The 22,332-nt window shown below is 40.3% G+C and overlaps 1 protein-coding gene across 2 annotated transcripts in view; it reads left to right on the plus strand.

The window, feature by feature from the left end:
• pah (phenylalanine hydroxylase) overlaps positions 1 to 21,278 on the plus strand; it is a 30,143-nt gene extending 8,865 nt beyond the window's left edge. For both annotated transcript variants that reach the window (XM_017715406.2, XM_017715407.2), the window contains exons 3-13: positions 4,776 to 4,959; positions 7,220 to 7,308; positions 9,148 to 9,215; positions 10,925 to 11,121; positions 12,466 to 12,601; positions 15,638 to 15,707; positions 15,887 to 15,943; positions 17,489 to 17,584; positions 19,497 to 19,630; positions 19,714 to 19,829; positions 21,143 to 21,278. In XM_017715406.2, the coding sequence (XP_017570895.1) occupies positions 4,776 to 4,959; positions 7,220 to 7,308; positions 9,148 to 9,215; positions 10,925 to 11,121; positions 12,466 to 12,601; positions 15,638 to 15,707; positions 15,887 to 15,943; positions 17,489 to 17,584; positions 19,497 to 19,630; positions 19,714 to 19,829; positions 21,143 to 21,186 (1,191 nt within the window). In that variant the 3' untranslated portion in view covers positions 21,187 to 21,278. The remainder of the gene's footprint in view (positions 1 to 4,775; positions 4,960 to 7,219; positions 7,309 to 9,147; positions 9,216 to 10,924; positions 11,122 to 12,465; positions 12,602 to 15,637; positions 15,708 to 15,886; positions 15,944 to 17,488; positions 17,585 to 19,496; positions 19,631 to 19,713; positions 19,830 to 21,142) is intronic.
• The last annotated feature ends 1,054 nt before the right edge of the window (positions 21,279 to 22,332 follow it).

Raw genomic sequence — 22,332 nt, forward strand, 5'->3', positions numbered from 1 at the left:
AATGATGAAATTCTCAGCTCTACAAGCCTCCCTCCCACTCAGTCAGAAGTTCATGTCTTGTTCTGAGACATTATTGACTTTGACGACTACGTGCAGCACGATATCAAAGCAAAGGCTTCAAAGGTTTCAGACGTACACATTTGCTTCCTCTTAAGGTGGTCACGCTATCGTCCTAATGACGCGGTCGGACTGCGGGGGTCATGGGTAGTAACGATGGCCGAGAATTACTTTACATGCCAAGTCAGCGTCCCCTGTGGTTTGGTGGTAAACATTAAAAGATTGGTCCAGACCTATGAGCTCCCATGCAATGTGTTCCACCCCCTGCTACACCCCCTCCACCACCCCTAAAACACCCCATATACACTTGACTCCACCCCTCAGCACGCTACTCGGTTCCATCTGCTGACACCCCTTCACGCACGTCCTAAAAGCTGTTTTACACACTAATTGCTGCCTAAGGCTCAGTTCTTCATCAGCGTTAATCTGCATCTCGGAAAGAGGAAGGATTCCAAACGGTTCTTGGCTTGGACTTCTTCTGGTTCTTGGAAAAACTTGTACAAATACATAAATGACCTGTACAAATGTTGTTTTCTTCAGGGAAAGATGAGAAAGGAAAGCTTTTACCTTTATCTTCAACTTATTTGATGTTGGTGTAATGTTTTATCACGTTACATCACTTCCCACATACATATACAGTAAAGAAAGATGATTTCAAAGATTCAGAATTTCATTTCCGAAAAACGAGACACTGTGGAATTCAGGACATTCTGTTTCAACCATTTTAAATGAAGGAAAACCGCACAAACACCGGGTTTGATGGTTCGCCCTGTAAACTGTATTGTTTCTTGTAAAAGTCCATTCCAAATTGCTGCATCATCGTTGGGCAAAGAGCATGTTTATTAATGCGTTGCATCACCTTTTCTTCTGACAGCGCTTATTTACGTTTGGAGACTGAAAACACTCCAGTTCGGAATCTGAATTTTTGCCATTGTTCTGTTAAAGTCTTAGTATTGCAATTGTACAAGTCCTTTGTTGTCATATTTTGATCCAGAGAAAATAAGTTTTCAATGGGAGTCCGTTCTGGACTGCAGGCAGGCCAGTCCAGCGCCCACAGTCTCTGATTATGCAGCAATGCTGTTGTAACTACACCCCCCCACCTTGACAGACCCTGACTTTGGAGTTTGGAGAAAGGTGGTGCTTCCTGTCAATGATTTTCAAAGTATTCCCGAACCCGTGTGGTGATATCCACACAGAAGCATGCCGGTCAGTGGGTCGAAGATCTTGGGCATTCATTTGTGTTTTTCGGCCTTGTCCTTTATACACACAGGTTACTCAGATTACCTGCATCTGTTGATGTTATTATGCACTGTAGAGGGTAAAATCCTTGCCGTCCCAGGGTGAGGAACATTAATACTAAACTGCTGAATTATTTGCTGATGCGTTTCTGGTGAAGTGGAGAGCTTTGACCCATCCTCACTCATGAAGCACTCGGTCTGTCCTGGAGACTCATGTTATACCCTAGCATGATTGTTTTAACTGTTTTTAGATGATTTCACAATGTTAGTTTTAAATCGGCCAGTGTTTTTAGAACATGCTGCAGGCATCAGAATTAATAACAGCACATAAACAGAAGCAGCGTTCAGAATTTGCTAGTGTTAGTAAGTTATCTCACAAACATTTGCTAGAGAGGCAAGTATGAGCTCTAGGAGTTTGTTAGTTGATGTAGAATATCTGAGTGTTTGTTTCAAAATACGTCTGTCATACACTCAATTTATCAGCTCCACTTACTGTAGAGCTGCACTCTGTAGTTTTACAGTTACAGACTGTAGTCCATCTGTTTCTCTGATACTCTGTTACCCTGTTCTTCACTGGTCAGGACCCCCATGGACCCTCACAGAGCAGGTACTATTTGAGTGGTGGGTCATTCTCAGCACTGACGTGGTGGTGGTGTGTTAGTGTGTGTTGTGCTGGTCTGAGTGGATCAGACACAGCAGTGCTGCTGGAGTTTTTAAACAGCTCCGTGTCGCTGCTGGACTGAGAATAGTCCACCAACCAAAAACATCCAGCCAACAGCGTCCTGTGACCACTGATGAAGGACCAGAGGATGACCAGCACAAACTGTGCAGCAGCAGATGAGCTGTCGTCTCTGACTTTACATCTACAAGGTGGACCAAAAGAACGAAAGAAAAGATTTAAAACGATAGCTTGGCAATATTAAAATAAATAAAAAATAGAATAATAAAAGGAAAATGATAACTAGATTACTATAAAATGTTCATTTAATGTTTTATTATTAAAATATTCTCAAAATCACACCCTATCTGGTCAGTTTGACCACCTTTATGCATTCTAAAGTTAAAGACCCTCACATGGAAAGGCTCCTTAGGGGGCCAGAGGGGTTCTTCTGTAGCGTGCCTTCTGGCGCCTTCATTTTTAAGAGTACAGAGGCCTTTTCTACAAAATGACTAAGAAAAGTGACACTAAAAAGACAAATCTAGCAACAGCAACAGTAAAGCTCCTGGACAAAGTCCGTGTTTGTTGTCATGAATAGTAAGAAGAGTACAAGGTACATGAGCCCGTCGGTGGAGCCGATATAGGCTTTATTTTCTCATTACGTGCAGTTTTGGTGGACGTCTTTTCAGTGCTGGCCGCAGACCACATGGTGGTTTCTTTTAATGCAGAACATTTACCAAAGGAATTTGTTGGCTTTAATGAACAGTTAATGCAGAATGTTGATGCCTGCACTGTTGGGACCATTCCTGAGTTGTTGTGTGAGATCAGAAGAAAGCAGCATCCATGTGGACCCAACTGTTTCCAGATGGAGAGAGAGAGGAAGTTGGAGTGCGAGGAGAAGCACAGACAGAGAGGAAAACAGTCATGCAGGCCGTTCCTCCTCCTCTATCAGCCTATAGTACAAAGGATCGGTCACCCTCCCCTTTTAAATAGTTTGTAAACAAAAAACACATTGTTGCTTTAATGAAAAGCTACACGTCCCTGTAGGTCTGCGGTGGACACAACCCACATTCTGCCCACAGCTGGACACGATTACACAAACAAATACATGCTGTTTGCTTAGTTTCAGAAAATGCAAGTAGCTTCATATTCTCTGTGTAGAAGTGCATAGATACACACACACACACACACACAGAGACACACACACACACACACACACACACACACACATCTACACAGACACACAAACACATACAAACACACACACAGACACATCTACACAGACACACAAACACATACACACACACAGACACATCTACACAGACACATCTACACAGACACACATACACACACAAACACACACACACACACACAGACACATCTACACAGACACACATACACACACAAACACACACACACACACAGACACATCTACACAGACACACATACACACACAAACACACACACACAGACACATCTACACAGACACACATACACACACAAACACACACACACAGACACATCTACACAGACACATCTACACAGACACACAGACACACATACACAGACACACATACACACACAAACACACACACACACACACAGACACATCTACACAGACACATCTACACAGACACATCTACACAGACACACACACACACTCACACACACACACAGACACATCTACACACACACACAGACACATCTACACAAACACACAAACACATACACACACACACACACAGACACATCTACACAGACACACAAACGCACACACATATGCACACACAAACACAGTTTGTGGTTCAGTAAATTATGTTAGTACCCCTACCCCTAGTGGTCGAAAAGGGCAATACATGCTATATATTATGAAGCAAGGGTATCCCATCAGTGCTGAACACTACAGTAGAGTCCTGGTCTGGAACATTGAGGGGAGAAGCTGTCCTGTATAAATAAATAATCTGATTAAACATGGATAAATCGAAGCTGTTGGGTTTAAGTCTCACAAAACAGAATTAACTGTTTGATTTTCTAAGTTAAAATAAGTTAACACAACCTGTAATCTAAGAGTTTGATATATTAAAAAAAAAAAAGCTTATGATATAAAACATGGCATAACTTTTGCACAGGACACCTTTCATGTTGCATTTGTTTTTCTATTTTTCTACGATTGATGTCGACCCATTAAAAAGCCAAAACACATTACAAAATGTTTTATTTCAGCGGGGTATCTATCCACACACACACACACACACACACACACACACATACAAATGCACAAACACACACACACACGTTCCACTTGTATTATTAAACCTACACACACACACACACACACACACACACACATATATACAAATGCACAAACAAACACACACACGCTCCACTTGTATTATTAAACCTACACACACACACACACACATATTCCTTCATTAAATCAAATCAAATGCTATGGCTTTAGTACAGCAAGACACAAGGAACCAAATCTGTGTTCATACTTGTATTATTAAACCTACACATTCATAACTTTACTGACAAACAAGAAACAATTGTTTTTTTTTTTTTTTCCTGTATTCATTCTAATAATACGGAGTGTTTTGATTGAACAGTTTTAATGACTGCCTAAGACCTTTTCCAGTACTGCGTGTGAATAAATGTCAGATCAGTTCTGAGATTTAATTAATATTTTGCTATATTTCTTTGCTTTCTTACATTTTCTTCATTAGCTTTATTCTGTTGTTGCAGCTCTTTGATCCACATTGGCTGTTTTATAAAACGTACTTGACTGCATCTATTAACTTCAATAATAATGCGATTGGCAGGAAAAAGGGATCAACCTGACACACATCGAGTCGCGCCCGTCGCGCACGAACAAGCAGGAGTACGAGTTCTTCATCAGCGTGGACACGGCCTGCTCCAGGGCCCTGGACGACGTCATTAACAGCCTGCGCACCCAAATCACCGGCCAGGTGCACGAGCTGTCTCGCAACAAGAAGAAAGACACAGGTGAGCGAGAGAGAGAATGATTTACAGGCGTAGGCAAAAGTTTGGGCACCCCCAAGTCAAATCGGTTCTGTTGAAGTGTGAATAAGTGAACACGTCCTCTACGGATTTAACTGCGCAATTACTGTTTATTGACTGAATTTAACGTATTGGGGGGAAAATAAAGCATAAAATGTAGCCTGTGCAAAAGTCATGGCACATTTTCTGTTTAATATGATTTTTTTTTCCCTATACGTCTTCATTCTTTCCAGGAAATTCACCAGACACAGAAATTGTGCACTAAAATTAGCAGGAAATGAAATTTTTAAGTTGTACGGAATGTGTTTTTTTTTTTTTTTTCCCCACAATAAAATGTGTCACGTGTAAGATATTTCAGCTCTTCAGGATATTTATATTTGGTATTATGTCTGTTAAGCATTATTTTCATTTACTGTTAATTAACGCCGGTAAAGTCAAAGTCTAAATCTGAATTTAAAAGAGAAAAAAGAGCGAGAGAGAGAGAAAAAGAGAAAGAACTGCTTTGAAAAGAAAATAAGAAACATTTCTACCAATGAAGGAAACCTAATATGAGCTAATTAGAGATCGTGCCAACCGATCTCCACTAACTCCCATTCGCCGTCAGTCACGTTCCCTTTTTCGGGTGAAGTATTCTTTGTCCGAGACTTGAAAGGGGCCACTTGAGTGCTGGAGAATAAGAGAGTCCACACAAGAGAGCGAGACAAAGAGGGGAACAGAACGCCCGTTTATGTCCACAGCATGTTATAGCCCTCCGACGACTGGATGGATCTCGCTGGCTTGACCCTCTCTTTAATTGATTGCTTCTGAAATGACATTAGTTTAGCTTTTGAGCACAAACAGACTCGTAGAGAGGAACTGAGCTGCCCCAGTGTCGCGCCGAAAGCCCCCTCGACTGACTCATCATGTCAAGTCAGAATAATTAGGATGATAACTCGGTCCACAGCCCTCAACAGAAAGACCCCAGTACAATATGTGGCTCTGTGTGGAAAGATAACACGGGGGATATTTATGACCGTGACGGAGCCAGTCTGGGTCAGCAGGGTCCTCGCCAGACCATCGCTGGCTTCTGTCCCTCGTGCCTCAGGCTAGACCACACTGCTCAAATATATACCAATGACTGGACCACCAGAGTCTTCGATCTGTAATCTATCCCAATGTGCCACCCCCCATTCACGCCACAGCAAGACTTTGCCTCTCGGCTTGACGCCTGGACAGCGTAATTTTCCACCGCATCCTGTCTGCAATGGCTACAGCTTCCTTCGGGCTCATTCATCTCAATAAGCACGTTGGTGTGTCCTTATTTTCGGGAACTGTTTGGAATTGTTCTCATCAATCAGAATATGGAATGCCATAGCCTTTGGGAATGTAAGGGCACTGCCCTAAAGGATCCGCTACATCACCCACACCAGACTCCTACAAATAAAGATGCCACAAGGGGTTCTTTGCAGTGAATCTGTAGAAGAACCGCTTTTGGTTCCCTATGTGTCCGTGCTTTCCAACCCTCGTCCTGGAGAGCTACTTTCCTAAAGGCCACCGCTCTAGATACTTTCAATTGAAACCACTCCGTTCTTTATGGAACTAAAAGTGTTTGTCTGTGGCATCGCTCCGAAAAACATTTTCGGGGTCTTTATTTTAAATACATAGTGTGGTGTGGTTGAATTAATGAATCAGGGCAGCGTTTTTATGGATATGATAGGGTCACCGATCATATCCGCAAAAAGCAGTTTTACTGGTTTTTAAGCAGACGCCTCATATAATTAAACATTTAAATAAAGACTGAGACCAACAGATTAAACAAACAGAATCAGATGTGTGGGATGACAGACCCTTTGTGGTTAAGATTGGTGACCTTTGCTTTATGAAGTCTCAATGCAAACGATGCTTTGGTGTTCTCTGCATCATGTCTTTGGTGTTTTGAGTCATTGGTGTTCTGTTTCATGTCATAGGTGTTTTGTGTCCATAACTTCTTCAGGTTTGTCATAAGTGTTCCGTTTCATTTGTTTTCTATCCCTCATGTCCTGGTGTTCTGAGTCATTGGTGTTCTCTGGTTCATGTCATATGTTTTCCATGTCATTGGTGTTCTGTCATTCATGTCTTTTGGTGTTTTGAGTCACTGGTGTCCTTTACATCAAGTCCTTGGTGTTTTGAATCATTGGTGTTCTCTAGTTCATGTCATAGGTGTTCCATATCATGTGTGTTCTCTGGTTCATGTAAATGGTGTTCAAGGTTTATTTGTTTTCCACAGTCCCATGGTTCCCCACAACCATCCAGGACCTGGACCGATTTGCCAATCAGATTTTGAGCTATGGCTCTGAGCTGGATGCTGATCACCCGGTAAGGCACTGTGTGTGTGTGTGTATGTGTGCGTGTGTGTGTGTGTGTGCAGTGCTGTGGAAAAGTCAGAGACCACCATTCATGTATTTAATTTCCAGTCAAAGCAGCCATTATGTACAAGTTATTCAGGAGATTTCTGAGGAGATAAGATATAAAATAATCCACTTGCATAAGGAAGGACAAAGAAAATAATAAGTGAAAAAAACAGCAGTTTCAAATACTGAAGTTCAGAAAAAACTTAAAAGCTACAGAGAAAATGTGACTCCTAACAACCACCTGGAAGACCAAAAGTGCCCCATCAGATAAACAGCACTGAAAGCTTTGATCTCTGAGAGAGAGGAGAACATCAAGCTGCTCCAGATCTGAAAACATCCACAGGAGTTTCTGTCCATCCTTCCACTGTGAGAAGACCACTCAGCGCTGTGGGTCTGAAAGGACGTGTAGCTGATCAAGAAGAACCTCCCTGAGAAAAGGAGACGGACACATCGACCAAAGAAGCTGAGCAGTGGACTGAACGCCCAGACCTGAATTTATTTGGATCATAAGAAACAGAAAATGCAAAACCAGCTACTAAGAGCTTTGAAAGTGTGGAAAATGATGCTACATTTAGTTCTCAAGGCACTCCAAAAATAATAACTGAAAAATCGTAATGAAAAATAAGTTAATAAATGCTGGTCTCTGACTTTTGCTCTGTATATGCATTAACCTGTTGTCTTCATGGGGACCAAGTGTCCCAGCTGTTATAAAAAAAAGAATCCATTGACTTTAACTGCTTAAAACTTGTACATTAGGAATGAAATTCGTTTCGCTGGCTTGGTTTTTCAGTTTGTTTACTTTTGGCCATAAATGTGTTGATGTTATAACTTTATTCATGGTCACTGATCTTTGCTCAGTATATCACTGGTGTTGGAAGAAAACCTGGTATCTCCAAAATGGTAACTTTACAGGAGAAGGGAAAAACCTACTTTACTGCTATTGCAAGTCAATGGAACCAGAATTGAAGTCATTTTGGGTCAGTTCTTTTAGTCCATTCATCATGAAATGTACATACACTGTAAAGGGTAACAAGTATTTTCAAATGATGTCAAAAACTGAAAAATGGAGATACAAGGTTCTTTCGCCAGCAGCAATTAATGCACTAATTACTGTCTTTTGAATGGGACCAAATGTCCCAACTGTAATAAAAAATGACTTAATTGAATTTACTTGGTTGAAATCTGTACTTTAGGAAAGAAATATATTTTGCCAGCACAGTTTGTCTTTTAGTTTGTTTACTTTTGGCCAGGATTGTGTCAATTTTATCATTTTATTCAGGCGGAAGTGATGTACGCAGTTCAATTAGAACTTCTTTTCAGTGAAATACATTTCTACATCAAATATTTCTTCTACTTGTGCAGCAAAAAGAACGAGTTTAGCTTCTGGTGGCCTAAGAATAGAGAGCACCTTTACTTGTTTGTGTTGATGCGTGTGGGGGTGTTTCTGAGGGATGCGTAGTTCACACGTGTGCTGCTGAAAGACGGCAGGCACGACGACCGACCGCCCGGCCTCATTCTCTATTCTAATGGAAACGGTCTGCGGCCTCAAATTGATGTCATCACTTTAATTGAGCCCCTATAATTATAAATAATTGCACCCTTTCCAGCCACCATTAAACCGAAATGCATTCATCATAAGCAGCAAACACTCTACAAAGGCTTCATTTGAATACGTCTTTCACTCTCCGAGCCGAGCACGGATGAGTAATGATGGTCCGAGGCTGTGGAAAGATCAGGCCTAAGCTGAACTCCACTCGGGCTCAGTGGTATTAGAGTCTCATCCTGCGGTACCTGTCGTTCACAGGGCTTCACGGACCCGGTCTACAGGGCCAGGCGGAAGGAATTTGCTGACATCGCCTACAATTACAGACAGTAACTATTGATCAGCGCTCGCTTCTCTCTGGTCTCTAGAATCCTCTCCTCTTTCTCCTCCTCTCTCCTGCATTGCCGCACCACCTCTGGCTCTTTCCCCGAGTTGTTTTGTGTGCCTTTTATGGAAAATTATCCCCGGCAGACAAAAGGGGGGGAAATTAGAGGAGCTGGGCGCCGGCCCGCGCCTGTAGCTTTGTCATCATAATTGAGCCGCATTATTCCCATGACACTACAAAGGCCAGGAGTGCTCAATGAAACGCCCACTATGGAAACATGCATTTACATAGCAGTGGGGCCCACACACACGCAGGGCATGCTGACAGCACGCTGACTAATTCAGTCAGGACGGTCAGGACACGGTTACACCACTCTCCCACCCGGGCGTGCGGCGCCTGCACTGTTCACCTCTTCTTTCTGCTCAAAAATTCTAATTTCCCCTCATATCAGCTTCTTTTCTCATCCCCACTCAAAAAGTGTTGCTTTGCAGGTACTTGGTTCCACATTAACGAAATGCGTGTATCAGAACAGGATTGCTGTCATTCGTCCTGTCGACCTGTGTTGATGTAATATGTTCTGTTCATGTGAAACTGATGTACACAAGTAACTGAAAAGCAGCACTTTTTTCTTTTAGTGTTAATAATTTGTTGTTTCTGTTATTCAGTTAATCTCCTTTATAGTGTCTTTTACTTCATGGTTATGTTGCTCCCTGCTGATGTAAACATTTATGGGCCATTTAGAAGTGCTTTATTTTTATTATTATTGTAGCTACTAAAATAACAGCAATAATGATAATAATAATGATGATGATGATGATGATGATGACTGGCATTAATAATTGGATCATTTGTTCTTAATGTTGGTTTTCATTTTTTAAGCCACAACAGTTGGAGCCTAAACTACGATGTATTTCATCATCAAAACCCTTAAATATAAGTGACTGTTATTTGTTATATACATGGAAAATGTTCAAATAATTATAGCTGGTTTAGTTGAATGCATCAAAATTGTGTGCCAGGCCTTATTATTATTATTATTATTATTATTATTATTATTATTATTATTATTATTATTATTAGTGGTGGTAGTACTGCTGTGTAAGAAAATGAATATATTACAATACTACTACTACTACTACTACTTATTATTATTATTGTTGTTATTATTATTATTATTATTATTAAGACTGGCCTATTTAGTTTGTATATTTGAGGTGGTGTTCATCTCTGTATTTAGTAGTCAGATTTTTTTCTCAGAAAACTCTAACCTAAAAATAATTTCATCAACCAATTTAAAAAAAAATATATAACTATAGTTATTATTATTATTATTTCTAAACCCAGAGGGATAAGTGGTTTAGGTGTGTGTGTGTGTTATTTGTTAAAACCTTAAAAATTAACAACCAACAGCTGATTTAATTGAATCCGTCATAAATTCATGCTGCTGCTAATAATAATAATAATAATGCTTCTAGTGTTTACATAACCTAAACTGTTACAGAAACAGAGCAACATAAACCTAATTACATAAGCAGGTACTAGATGATAATAATAATAATAATAATAATAATAATAATAACTTTATTATTATTATTATTAGAATTAGAAGAACTTGTAATACTAGTGCATCTGCTTCTGAGATTCTGCATCTCTTAGTGCTCTGAAAAGTGTGCAGAACCTCCTTCAGTCGTTCCTCTCCTGTTCCACTCTCAGCGGTCAGCCCATCCCGCGCGTGGAGTACACGGAGGCGGAGAAAGCCACGTGGGGGACGGTGTTCAAGGAGCTGAAGGAGCTGTACCCGACTCACGCCTGCCACGAGCACAACCGCGTCTTCCCGCTGCTGGAGGAGTACTGCGGCTACCGCGAGGACAACATCCCCCAGCTGGAGGACGTCTCGCGCTACCTGCAGTGTGAGTTACTGAGCTGGACACGGGCGGTGAGGCGCACTGAGCTCACTGCATTTACTTAGAAGTGTACATCAGTCCCACACGCAGCTTCGTCCTTCAGTTTACTTACGTTCTTAAAGATGGTTCTTTAGTGAAGAACATGGTTCTGTGTTGAACCATGAAGACTCAAAGAGCCATCTGCATGAATAAAGGGTTCTTTGCATCATGAAAAGGATCTTCAGATGGATGCAGTATGTACTGAAGATGGTTCTAAGTAGAAACTATTCGAAAAGGGCTTTGTATAGCACCAAAATGGGTTCTATATCTGTATCAAATCCTTTTCAAATGGTCGTATTTAGCGCCATCTTCAGCATCAAGCTGAAATACCTTTTCATGATACAAAGAACCCTTTAATGATGTAAACGGCTCTTTGAGTCCGTATGGTTCTGTACAGAACCATTTTCTTCAATAAAGAACCTTTGAACTATCTTTTTTTTATGTGTACTTCTGGCAAAAACTGTGGTTGACATAATATATCGCTGCTGTCGGCACAAAACCTCGTATCTCCATTTTTGTCATTTTTCAGTTTTTGACATGGTTTGAAAACGCCTGTTGTCCTTTACATTGTAGGTAAATTTCATGATGAACGGACGAAGAGAAACGGGCCAAAATGACTTGGAAAACATTCTCGTTCCATTGACTTACATTAAAAGTAAAGTAGGTTTTTTCCTTCTCCTGTAAAGTTACCATTTTGGAGATCCGAGGTTTTGATCCGACAGCAGCGATATGTTGCTCGTGATAATGATGTGCATTGTAATCAAGCAGATTCAGTGCATTAGTTCAGTACAGTGTCCAGAGGTCAGTACTAATGTCCCATCCGGGCATCTCGGAAAACTGGAAGATGAAACCTGCAAGCCGATAAATTGAACTGCAGTTCATCTGCTGATTAACCCTTGGTGGTGTTGATGTGTGTGTTACTCAGTGGTCTGGTGGACCCACCACATTACTGGTTTATTCAATCAATACCGCAGCAACAATTTATGTAAAAATACCAGATGTTTAAAATATCACAAGTGGCCAACGTCGGGTTCTACTGTAGCAGCTGTAGCCAGTCAGCAGCTTGTCCATGTTGTCCACCCTCACACACACACAATAACATGCAGGCCATGTAGGAGGTGAACAGAGTGAAGGACACAGTACCTCCACACTTTTACTCCCGCGGGTTCAGCCCAGCACCACGTGTAATTGGAAATGATTCCCGCAGACCTGAACACCACACGAGGATTAAACCGTGACCTCATACAGTCCCACTTACTTCATTTATCAGAGCAACAGTTGAGATAACAAGCTTGCCCTGTTTTTTCCCAGCATGCACCGGTTTCCGTTTGCGGCCCGTGGCAGGGCTGCTGTCTTCTCGTGACTTCCTGGCTGGTCTGGCTTTCCGTGTGTTCCATTCCACTCAGTATATCCGGCACGGCTCCAATCCCATGTACACGCCGGAGCCGTGAGTACAGCCCCACACAGCACCGACTGTCAGATGCAAAAGTTTGGTGACACTTTATTTTGAGGGGTCCGCAAGTTTAGATCAAACACACTCAACCTATGAAAAACATGTGAGTTCTGGGTTGAGGTTAAGGTTAGGATTAGGATTAGGGCCAGGCTGAGGGTTAGGATTAGGTTTTGGTTTGAGGTTAAGGTTAGATTTAGGGGCAGGGTGAGGGTTAGAATTAGGTTTTGGGTTGAGGTTAAGGTTAGGATTAGGGCCAAGGTGAGGGTTAGAATTAGGTTTTGGGTTGAGGTTAAGTTTAGGGTTAGGATTAGGGCTAGAGTGAGGATTAGGATTAGGTTTTGGGGTGCGGTTATGGTTAGGATTAGGCCCAGGGTGAAGGTTAGAATTAGGTTTTGGGTTGAGGTTAGGATTAGGACTAGGGCCAAGGTGAGGGTTAGGATTAGGTTTTGGGTTGAGGTTAAGGTTAGGGTTAGGATTAGGGCCAGGGTGAGGGCAAGAATAAGGTTTTGGGTTGAGGTTAAGATTAGGATTAGGGCCAAGGTGAGGGTTAGAATTAGGTTTTGGGTTGAGGTTAAGTTTAGGGTTAGGATTGGAGCCAGGCTGAGGGTTAGGATTACGTTTTGGGTTGAGGTTAAGGTTAGGATTAGGATTAGGGCTAGAGTGAGGGTTAGAATTAGGTTTTGGGTTGAGGTTATGTTTAGGGTTAGGATTAGGTTTTGGGTTGAGGTTAAGGTTAGGATTAGGATTAGGGCTAGAGTGAGGGTTAGGATTAGGTTTTGGGTTGAGGTTAAGGTTAGGATTAGGATTAGGGCTAGAGTGAGGGTTAGGATTAGGTTTTGGGTTGAGGTTAAGGTTAGGATTAGGGCTAGAGTGAGGGTTAGGATTAGGTTTTGGGTTGAGGTTAAGATTAGGATTAGGGCTAGAGTGAGGGTTAGGATTAGGTTTTGGGTTGAGGTTAAGGTTAGGATTAGGGCTAGAGTGAGGGTTAGGATTTGTGTAATGGAAGTAACACATTAAGAAAACATCAACTTAATGGATATCTTATACACGTTAAAATTAACATCTACAAATATTTACTTCAGTGTATTCAGATGCTTCACTACTGCTACTTCACTATGTTGTTGATGCGTCACTAATGATCTGTTAAGAGTTTATGAATCATCTATAAAGGACCACTCCAAATAAATTGTTGCCAAAACTTTATCACCCCTGATCATTACATATTTTGTTGATTTTCTCAGTGGAAATAAATGAATGCATCTCTCACACCTCTACAGGGAACATACTGTATTATTGCAAATTTTAGTGCACAGTTTAGAGTTTATCATTTTGGAAAAAAATAAAATATAATGTGAAAACCTCAGCATAGGCCATTTTTATTGTCATTTTAAATTTATAAAACAAATAGTAACTCTGCTCTAAAATGTGCAGAAGTGCATTCTGTGTAGAGAATGTGTGACTTAATTTCCCTTAGAAAACATGTAAGGGGTGCTAAAACTTTTGTATGCAAGTGTATACACAATTATTCATTGATTGTATGTTGCAAAAAATTTAAATATGACAATATAATACTATTTTTTACATGTGTTGCTCTGACAGTGCATACTATCTACATTTGCATTCTCTCCACTCGCTCTGTATACATGTATATTATATTTATACTTGCAACATCTTTGTTTTTACCACTCTACTGTCCTTATTTGTACATATCAAAACTGCCAATTTTTGGTTACTTTCTTGCACTTTATTTGAGCAGTGAAACCTGAGAGGGAGTGTGTTATCGTGAAATAACATCATGGCTGTGATTCGGTGGCTGTAGATCATCACAGCCGTGATGTTATAGTGATAACTCCCTCCTCGAGTGTCTCTACTGCTTTAATACAGCAGTTAAATAAATACAGTAAGAAATGAATAAACTGGCCGTGAACGCGGCGTTTAATATGATTTAATGTTCAGTTCCTTCCTCCTAATTAGAGCTCCTTAACGAGCAGCTTGGTGGTACGTCAGAGTAACGAGCTCCGCCCACTCGCTGCTCAGCCGGCAGTTCGTTCTCCAGCTCCTTACACTAAATTCCCAAACTGTCGTCGCCACTGAGCAGCTTTTCAATGAACCCAACACCATTCGCCAGACTTGTGGTCTGATCTTCAGAGTCGGACCAAATCAGACCGAGCCATAAAACTGACCCAATATCAGGTTCAGCTCAGTTTGTCCAGATCAGTATTAATGTTGTTTTGTTCCAGCCGGTCTGTGAAGCTTCTTACAGCCCATTTAGTTTGGTGAATGGTGTTGGGTTCATTTCTGGCTGATTCCAGGTTGTTCAGCTGTTCTTCTGCCACAGCTGCCGACTGAAAAGCTGCTCAGTGGTGACGACAGTTTGGGAATTTAGCGTCGTCTCGTCTTCAGAGTCAGACCAGATCGGCTGTCGGTCAGATGTGGTCTTAACGCTGTCCGTTTTCTGTTTGTGGCAAAGTAAGAAGTAAAAACATTCAAATGGCTTGAGCGTCTCCTACAGCTGTCAAACTCGTTGCTTAGCAACCCCGTCTCAGCAGAGTGATACAGGGCTTGTAAAAAAAAAAACATGTTATGGCGACAGTTAGAACGCCTTTCAACCAGCTTGCGTGGCTGGAACTACTGTAACTGTTGTATACATTTAAATGATACTGTATTTTGCGCTTCTGATCACTCTGCACAGTGAAAAGTCTAATTTAATCTATTTTTGACCTAGAACATGATCAAAGCAATAACCCCTTAAAATCCCAGTCTTAATTACATACTAAGTCTTATTATTCAGTAACTGCAGGGATTTCAGCGCAAACTGGCTGAGCTATTCTTAGGTTATAGATATGTGTAATAACACTTTAGGCCATTAAAGGGGTTAAGTCACAGTGACAGTTTAACATGAAACAATAGTCATAACAAAGAATCTGACTAAAATATGACTAAAACATTGATAGAAGGGAACTAATAATGCAATGAAGAATGCTTCAAAGCCATTATAAAAAAAATATGTGAAATTGTATTTTTTTTCAGAGACATCTGCCATGAGCTGCTGGGACACGTTCCTCTGTTTGCTGACCCCAGTTTTGCTCAGTTCTCACAGGTTTGATGCTTCTATATCTATATAAACGCACCCTTACAGTGTATTACAGAGAAAATCCGGCATGATGCATCCATAGATTGAATTATTTACCACGTTAATTTTTTAATATAGTCTAACGTAAGAGCAGAATGTGAGAGGAATGCAAGCTGCATAAAAAATGTTCCTTTCTTCCTGATCAGGAAATTGGCTTGGCTTCCTTGGCTGCCCCAGATGAGTACATTGAGAAGCTTGCAACAGTGAGTATATCATGCGCTCCTGAAAAATAAAGGTGCTAGAAAGGGTTGTTTGGAGCAGAGCCATAGATAGAACTAATCCTGGTTGCCTAAAGAGCCTTTCTGGGCTGGGGAATATGTCAAAAGTATTGTATAACGTGACTTCAAGACATTTACACAATCTTCAGTGAGCTCTGGCGATGAAGTCAAGGCTTATGGAGCATGTCTGCTCTCATCATTTGGGGTTGAGAATTGTCGTCTTTCAGGGATTGTGATGCATGATACACATGCTGGTATTTAGTTTCTCTGAGATATAAGTTGGGTAACACTTTATTTGAAGGCTACCTACATAAGGGCTTTATGACGCATTCATAAGCACTGAATAATGTGTTTATGAAGCACTGCTTGAACATTTATTAAGTGTTTATGTCGGTTCTCGCAGCCTGACATAAGATGTGAAATAAATGACATTGTACTGACATAATATGAATAAACGTTGAACATATTTACAGCACTAAACATATTTAAACCCTATACATAATCGCATCAATCATCTTATCCATGCCATGGAGGGAAGAGGGGGTGGTTTCCAGGCATATTTCACCTGATATTAATACAATGTCGTCTTAAGAATGCTGACATAAATAGTTATGTATAGTGTTTTAAATGTATTTAGTGCTGTAAATATGTTCAATTAGTTTATTCTTATTATGTCAGTACAATGTCATTTATTTCATAAAACATCTTATGTCAGGTTGCGAGAACCGACATAAGCACTTAATAAATGTTCAAGTAGTGCTTCATAAACACATTATTCAGCGCTTATGAATGCGTCATGAAGTCCTTATGTAGGTAGCCTTCAAATAAAGTGTTACCATAAGTTGTAACAGACAAAATAGAACCCATAGTGCCACATTTAAAGATTCTATAATAATGTTATAATAATAATAATAATAATAATGTTATAACTAATGTTATAATAATAATGAAATGTAATAAGTCAGTGTTCTTTTAGAACTGCCAGTGTCCACAATATATTCAGAAAAGCATATTGTCATATAATTTTATACGATAATCATAAAATTTCATCATATTGCCCAGCTCTACCTTTCAGTTTTTAAAGAATTTAAAGAAAGTGCTGGTGTATTCAGTAACAGCTTTACCTGAACTTTTCTACATAACATTGACATAACCACGCCATGAGCATGTCACGACAGATGTCATTAGCTGTCATGAGTTGATGCGACAGACTTCATTCAGTAATATTATACAGTCATTACACTGTCATGTTAGCAGTACTTTAGTAGGCCGTCATGACAGCAAATATTGTGGCATCTGTCAGTTTCCATGACCTCTTTATGTCAATGTTATGTCACTGAGTTGAAGTATAATGTTAGCAAAGATTCTTTAGAGAACTTAAGTGGCTTTTCTTTGGTTTCACTCTAAGGAATCCTTTTTTTTTTTTTTAAGAGTGTAACAATAAATTAATCTTAATCAAGACATTATCTTATGGATCAAGTGAACAAAGCATTGAATCAGTCAAGATGGATCACTGTAATGTGTTTGCAGGTCTACTGGTTCACCGTGGAGTTCGGGCTTTGCAAGCAAGGCAGTGAAATCAAGGCCTATGGAGCAGGACTGCTTTCATCATTTGGGGAGCTGCAGGTAAGAATATGTGTGTGTTGAGACATGTAAAGTTATTCCCATACCCAGATTCTTTATAAACCTCAATTCCAAAAAAACTGGGACAGTGAGTGGAATGCAAATAAAAACAGAAAGCAGTGATGCTGTGATTCGATATGCTGTGATCCATGCATGGGGTGAGTCATTATTGGTGCCTCTACTTACCCAGTGTGCAACTTACCCAGTAATACCCCTTGTACCATGAGGTACATGACGCATCCTGACTTTTGAACTTTACACTGGTAAATTTTTAGATTTGTGAATCCACTTTTGAACTTTACAGATTCGGGTTTGTAAATCCACTCCACTTTTTAACTTTACTCTGGTAACAATTTGGATTTGTGAATTCACTTCACTTTTGAACTTTACACTGGTAACAATTCAGATTTGTAAATTCACTCCACCTTTGAAGTTTTAATCCATTTTTGAACTTTACCATGGTAACCATTCAGATTTGTGAATTCACCTTTGAACTTGGTAACAGTTCGGATTTGTAAATCTACTCCATTTTTTTAACTTTACTCTGTTAACAATTCAGATTTGTGAATTCACTCAACTTTTCAATTTTATGCTGATAAAAATTCAGATTTGTAAGTCCACTTTTGAACTTTACACTGATAACAATTTGGATATGTGAATTCACTCCACCTTGACCTTTATGCTGGTAACAATTCAAATTTGTGAAATCATTTCACTTATGAACTTTTAGTTGGTATTAATTCATATTTGGGAATTGAATCCACTTTTGAACTTGGTAACAGTTCGGATTTGTAAATCTACTCCACTTTTGAACTTTACGCTGTTAACAATTCAGATTTATGAATTTACTTCACTTTTGAACTTTACTCTGGTAACAATTCGGACATGTGAATTCACTCCACTGTTGAACTTTATGCTGGTAACAATTCGGGTTTTTCTGAGTCCACTTTTGAACTTTACACTGGTAACATTTCAGATTTGGGAATTCAATTGGATTTATAAATTCAAACTGTCACCAGCATAAAGTCCCAATGTCTGGATCTGTCCTGGTCACTAAAAGATATAAATGTACATTTTGGAGCAACATAAGACAACTTCTTTTTCAGGGACGCACGTGCATAAAGTAATACATCAATATATTGTACATTTGTACCGTTTTACAATTCAATACATGTAAAACAGAATTTTTTGATTACTGCTTTCTGTTTTTTTGGCATTTCACATACTGTCCCATATTTTTTTTTTGGAATTGAGGTTTGCGATTCCCAGCAGTTTTCAATGCAGGATTTATTCCAAGCCCGGGGCAATAATTCACCTTGTTTTTTAGCTTTAGTTCCGGTACAGAAGGTTACCAAACCTATGAGCTGACCTCTTGCTGTGCACTGAGGCAGTGGGTTAGTAGCTCACCCCCGAAGTCCAGGTTAAATGTGTCAGTGGGGGAAGAAGTCCTGCAGAGTAGGTTACTGGTTCAGTAGGGAACATGCATTATATCAGCTCAGTCACACAGTTACATCAGACACAGAAGAGCAGAGGAAGTCTGCACTACTGGAAACACACTCAACCCACACTTCCTGATTACCACACCCCCACACACCAGTTACCGATCGCAGAGTCATCCGGAGAGCTGACTGGGGGCTGATTTCATGGAAGACAGCTGAATGAGGCTGAATTAAAGACCCTTTTTCATGTACATATATATGTGTGCATATCCTGTTTTGGTTTGGGTGCCCCTGGTTGTATAGTATCACTCCTTTTTAGGCTCCTTTATAAGTTAGAGTGAACTATCAGTGCATGGACAATGGTCATTTTTTAAGCATAAGAAATGTACTGTAATGTCTAGCATGACTCTTAAGGGAAAGCAAACACAGTAATAAGGTAATACAGTAGAATCAAATGAACCGTCTGTTTTCTGCAGTACTGTTTAACTGACAAGCCAAAGGTTCTGCCCTTCGAGCCAGAGAAGACCTGCATGCAGAAATACCCCATCACCGAGTTCCAGCCGATCTACTTCGTGGCTGAAAGCTTTGAGGATGGCAAAGAGAAAGTCAGGTAAAGCATCTGAAGAACCACTCCAGCGTTGTTCACTGGAGAACCTTCATCCGTCTGATTAATGTGTCTCCTCCACATTACAGGAAGTACGCGTCCACCATTCCGAGACCGTTCTCTGTGCGCTACAATGCCTACACTCAGAGCATTGAGGTTCTGGACAGCATGCAGCAGCTGAGGAACCTGGCTAACAACATCAACAGTACGTCTTCATCCATCATCTCATTTACAGGGTTAATGTTCTCTGTTCAAGTAGATCAGAGATTAATTTTTAAATGAATAATGACAAACAGCTGGAACCTGGATTATTATCAGGGGCTTTTGCTCAGTGATTGCTGAGATTAGACCGTACTGACCGAAAGGACACTTTAGTAAAGAACCCTTAAAGAACCATTTTTTTTTTTTAAGGCAGTGGTTCTGTTTAGAGCCATGGATTCGATATAGAACCATTTCATGCTTAAATGGTTCTTTGTATGATAAAATGATTCTTCAGATCATGATTCTTCAGGAGAATGTGTTGTTTATGGTTCTATACGCAACCTATTTGAAAGTGGTTCTATATAGCACCAATAAGGGTTCACCTATTGTTTGACATTGTATCAATAGAAGAGCCCTATCTGGTGCAACTTAGGACTGTATACCACATATTCTCCATCAATCTGAAGAGCGATTTCTCCAAGCAAAGAACCGTTTAAGCATGAAGTGGTTCAATATAGAACTCGTGGTTCCATACAGAACCACCTTTTTAAAAGTGTAGTCTGCATGCAGCTTCCTGTGAGGCTTAATGAGCACTTAATGAGCCTTTTTGTTGAGAATGGTTCTATCTAGCACCAAAAAGGGTCCTTTTTTACTTGGTTAAAGGGCTCTTCTCTGATAATAAATGGTTCCAAATAGCACCAGAAAGGGTTCCATTATATGAATCAAAGAACTCTTTTTGGTATTAGGTACATTCTTAGCATAAGGGATTCTATATAGTTCCAAAAAAAGGGTTCTGTGGCTGGTAACAATAGTGGAACCCATCCACAGCACATTCTCCTTCTGTCTGAAGAACAGTTTCACCATGCAGAAAACCCTTTACTCATGCAAAGGGTTCTATGAGCGTTTGTGGTTCTACATAGAACAAAGAGTTTTTCCATTGTTGTGATGTTAAGCTTGATACAATAGGGGAACTCTTTTTGTTACTGCATAGAACCTTTCTCAAACGAGTTCGACATAGAACCATCTACAGCACATTCTCCACCAATCTGAAGAATGCAAAGGGTTCTTTGAGGGTTTGCGGTTCTACATGGAACTCTTATCTTTTCTAAAGAATGCTAAACCCGTGGTCTGTTATGAACTCTTCAGTTCATATTGACCAATGACATTAATATTAACTCAGGGTGTCCAGAGAATCACGTGTCCTTCATGGTGTGGTTCCTTTTGAGACCATATCTTTAATAATGGACCAAACCTCTTTGTGCAGGGAAGCTTAGTATTGTAGTAAAACGGGGGATTTGTTTTTGGGTTCTGTTTCAGGTGAGGTGGGAACCCTGTGCAGCGCTCTGCGGAAGATGGAGTAGGACGAGCCGACGGCGATGAGATGTTCCCCACTCATCACTCAGAGCCTAATGTGTGTGTGCAGTGACAATAAATGTGTTTTGTTGAATTAAAAGCACCGCACCCTCACTGAGGGGAGGGGGGGGGTGGTGTGAGGAGAGATGAGGGAGGGGGGTTTAATACACAGTCATTATGTATTCTTGCAGAAAATATAGTTCCACCTTTGCTTACATGACGTTTTGCTTGATTTCCTATGTGAAAGTAAGTGAGCACATCCTCTACAACTGAAGTATAACCACACGATGGAGTAAAGGTCCTATACCAGTTCCTAGAACTGTGCATCCAAGCCAAGAACCACTTGGGAACCTCTATTTTTAAGTGTCTGCATTTAGCCCAGAATGCCAGCATTGCTAATGGGGACCGGTTTCTGTTTAACGTTTTCCAAAGAGATCATATCAGCTGGGAAAACACATTTTTCTTGTTTTTGTTTTCGGTTTATTTCGGTTTATTTGAGTTTTAACATATTAGAAAACAAAATATATAATGTGCCGTAACATTGGCACGTTTTATGTTTTGTCAGGATGTTAAGTTCAGTGAATAAGCAGTAATTGTGCATTAACCCTCTGTTGCGCGATGTTGCTTCAGAGCAGCAAACTCACTTTCCTCACTTTACAATAGCGTCATGCATATCTCTGCTGTCGGGACAAAACCTCGTATTTTTCACTTTTTGACATCATTTGAAAATACCTGTTGTTCTTTTAACTGTATGGAGATTTCATGATGAATGGACCAAAACTAAAGGCCCAAAATGACTTGGAAAGACGTCTGGTTCCATTGACTTACATTAAAAGTAAAGTAGGTTTTTTTCCTTCTCCTGTAAAGTCGCTGTTTTGGAGATACGAGGTTTTGATCTGATGACAGTGATTAGGGTTAACAATAAAGAGAAGAGTTTGAGTAAGTCTGTGAAAAGCATGTGTTTGGTCATATCTCCTGTCGGGCACATTTAAACCTCTTTTTTAACAGTCAGTATCTTTTTTTTATTTATTTTTTTTTTTTATGAGATTTTGCACAAATGTGTTTGTTGCCTAGAAGCAACATTGTGCGACAGTGGAATGGATTTAGCCGGTCACAAGCCGGGTCTCACCACTTCAGGGAACGTGGTCCTGTGT

The sequence above is a fragment of the Pygocentrus nattereri genome, chromosome 1 (genome assembly GCF_015220715.1).
Source record: "Pygocentrus nattereri isolate fPygNat1 chromosome 1, fPygNat1.pri, whole genome shotgun sequence".
NCBI classification, from domain to species: domain Eukaryota; kingdom Metazoa; phylum Chordata; class Actinopteri; order Characiformes; family Serrasalmidae; genus Pygocentrus; species Pygocentrus nattereri.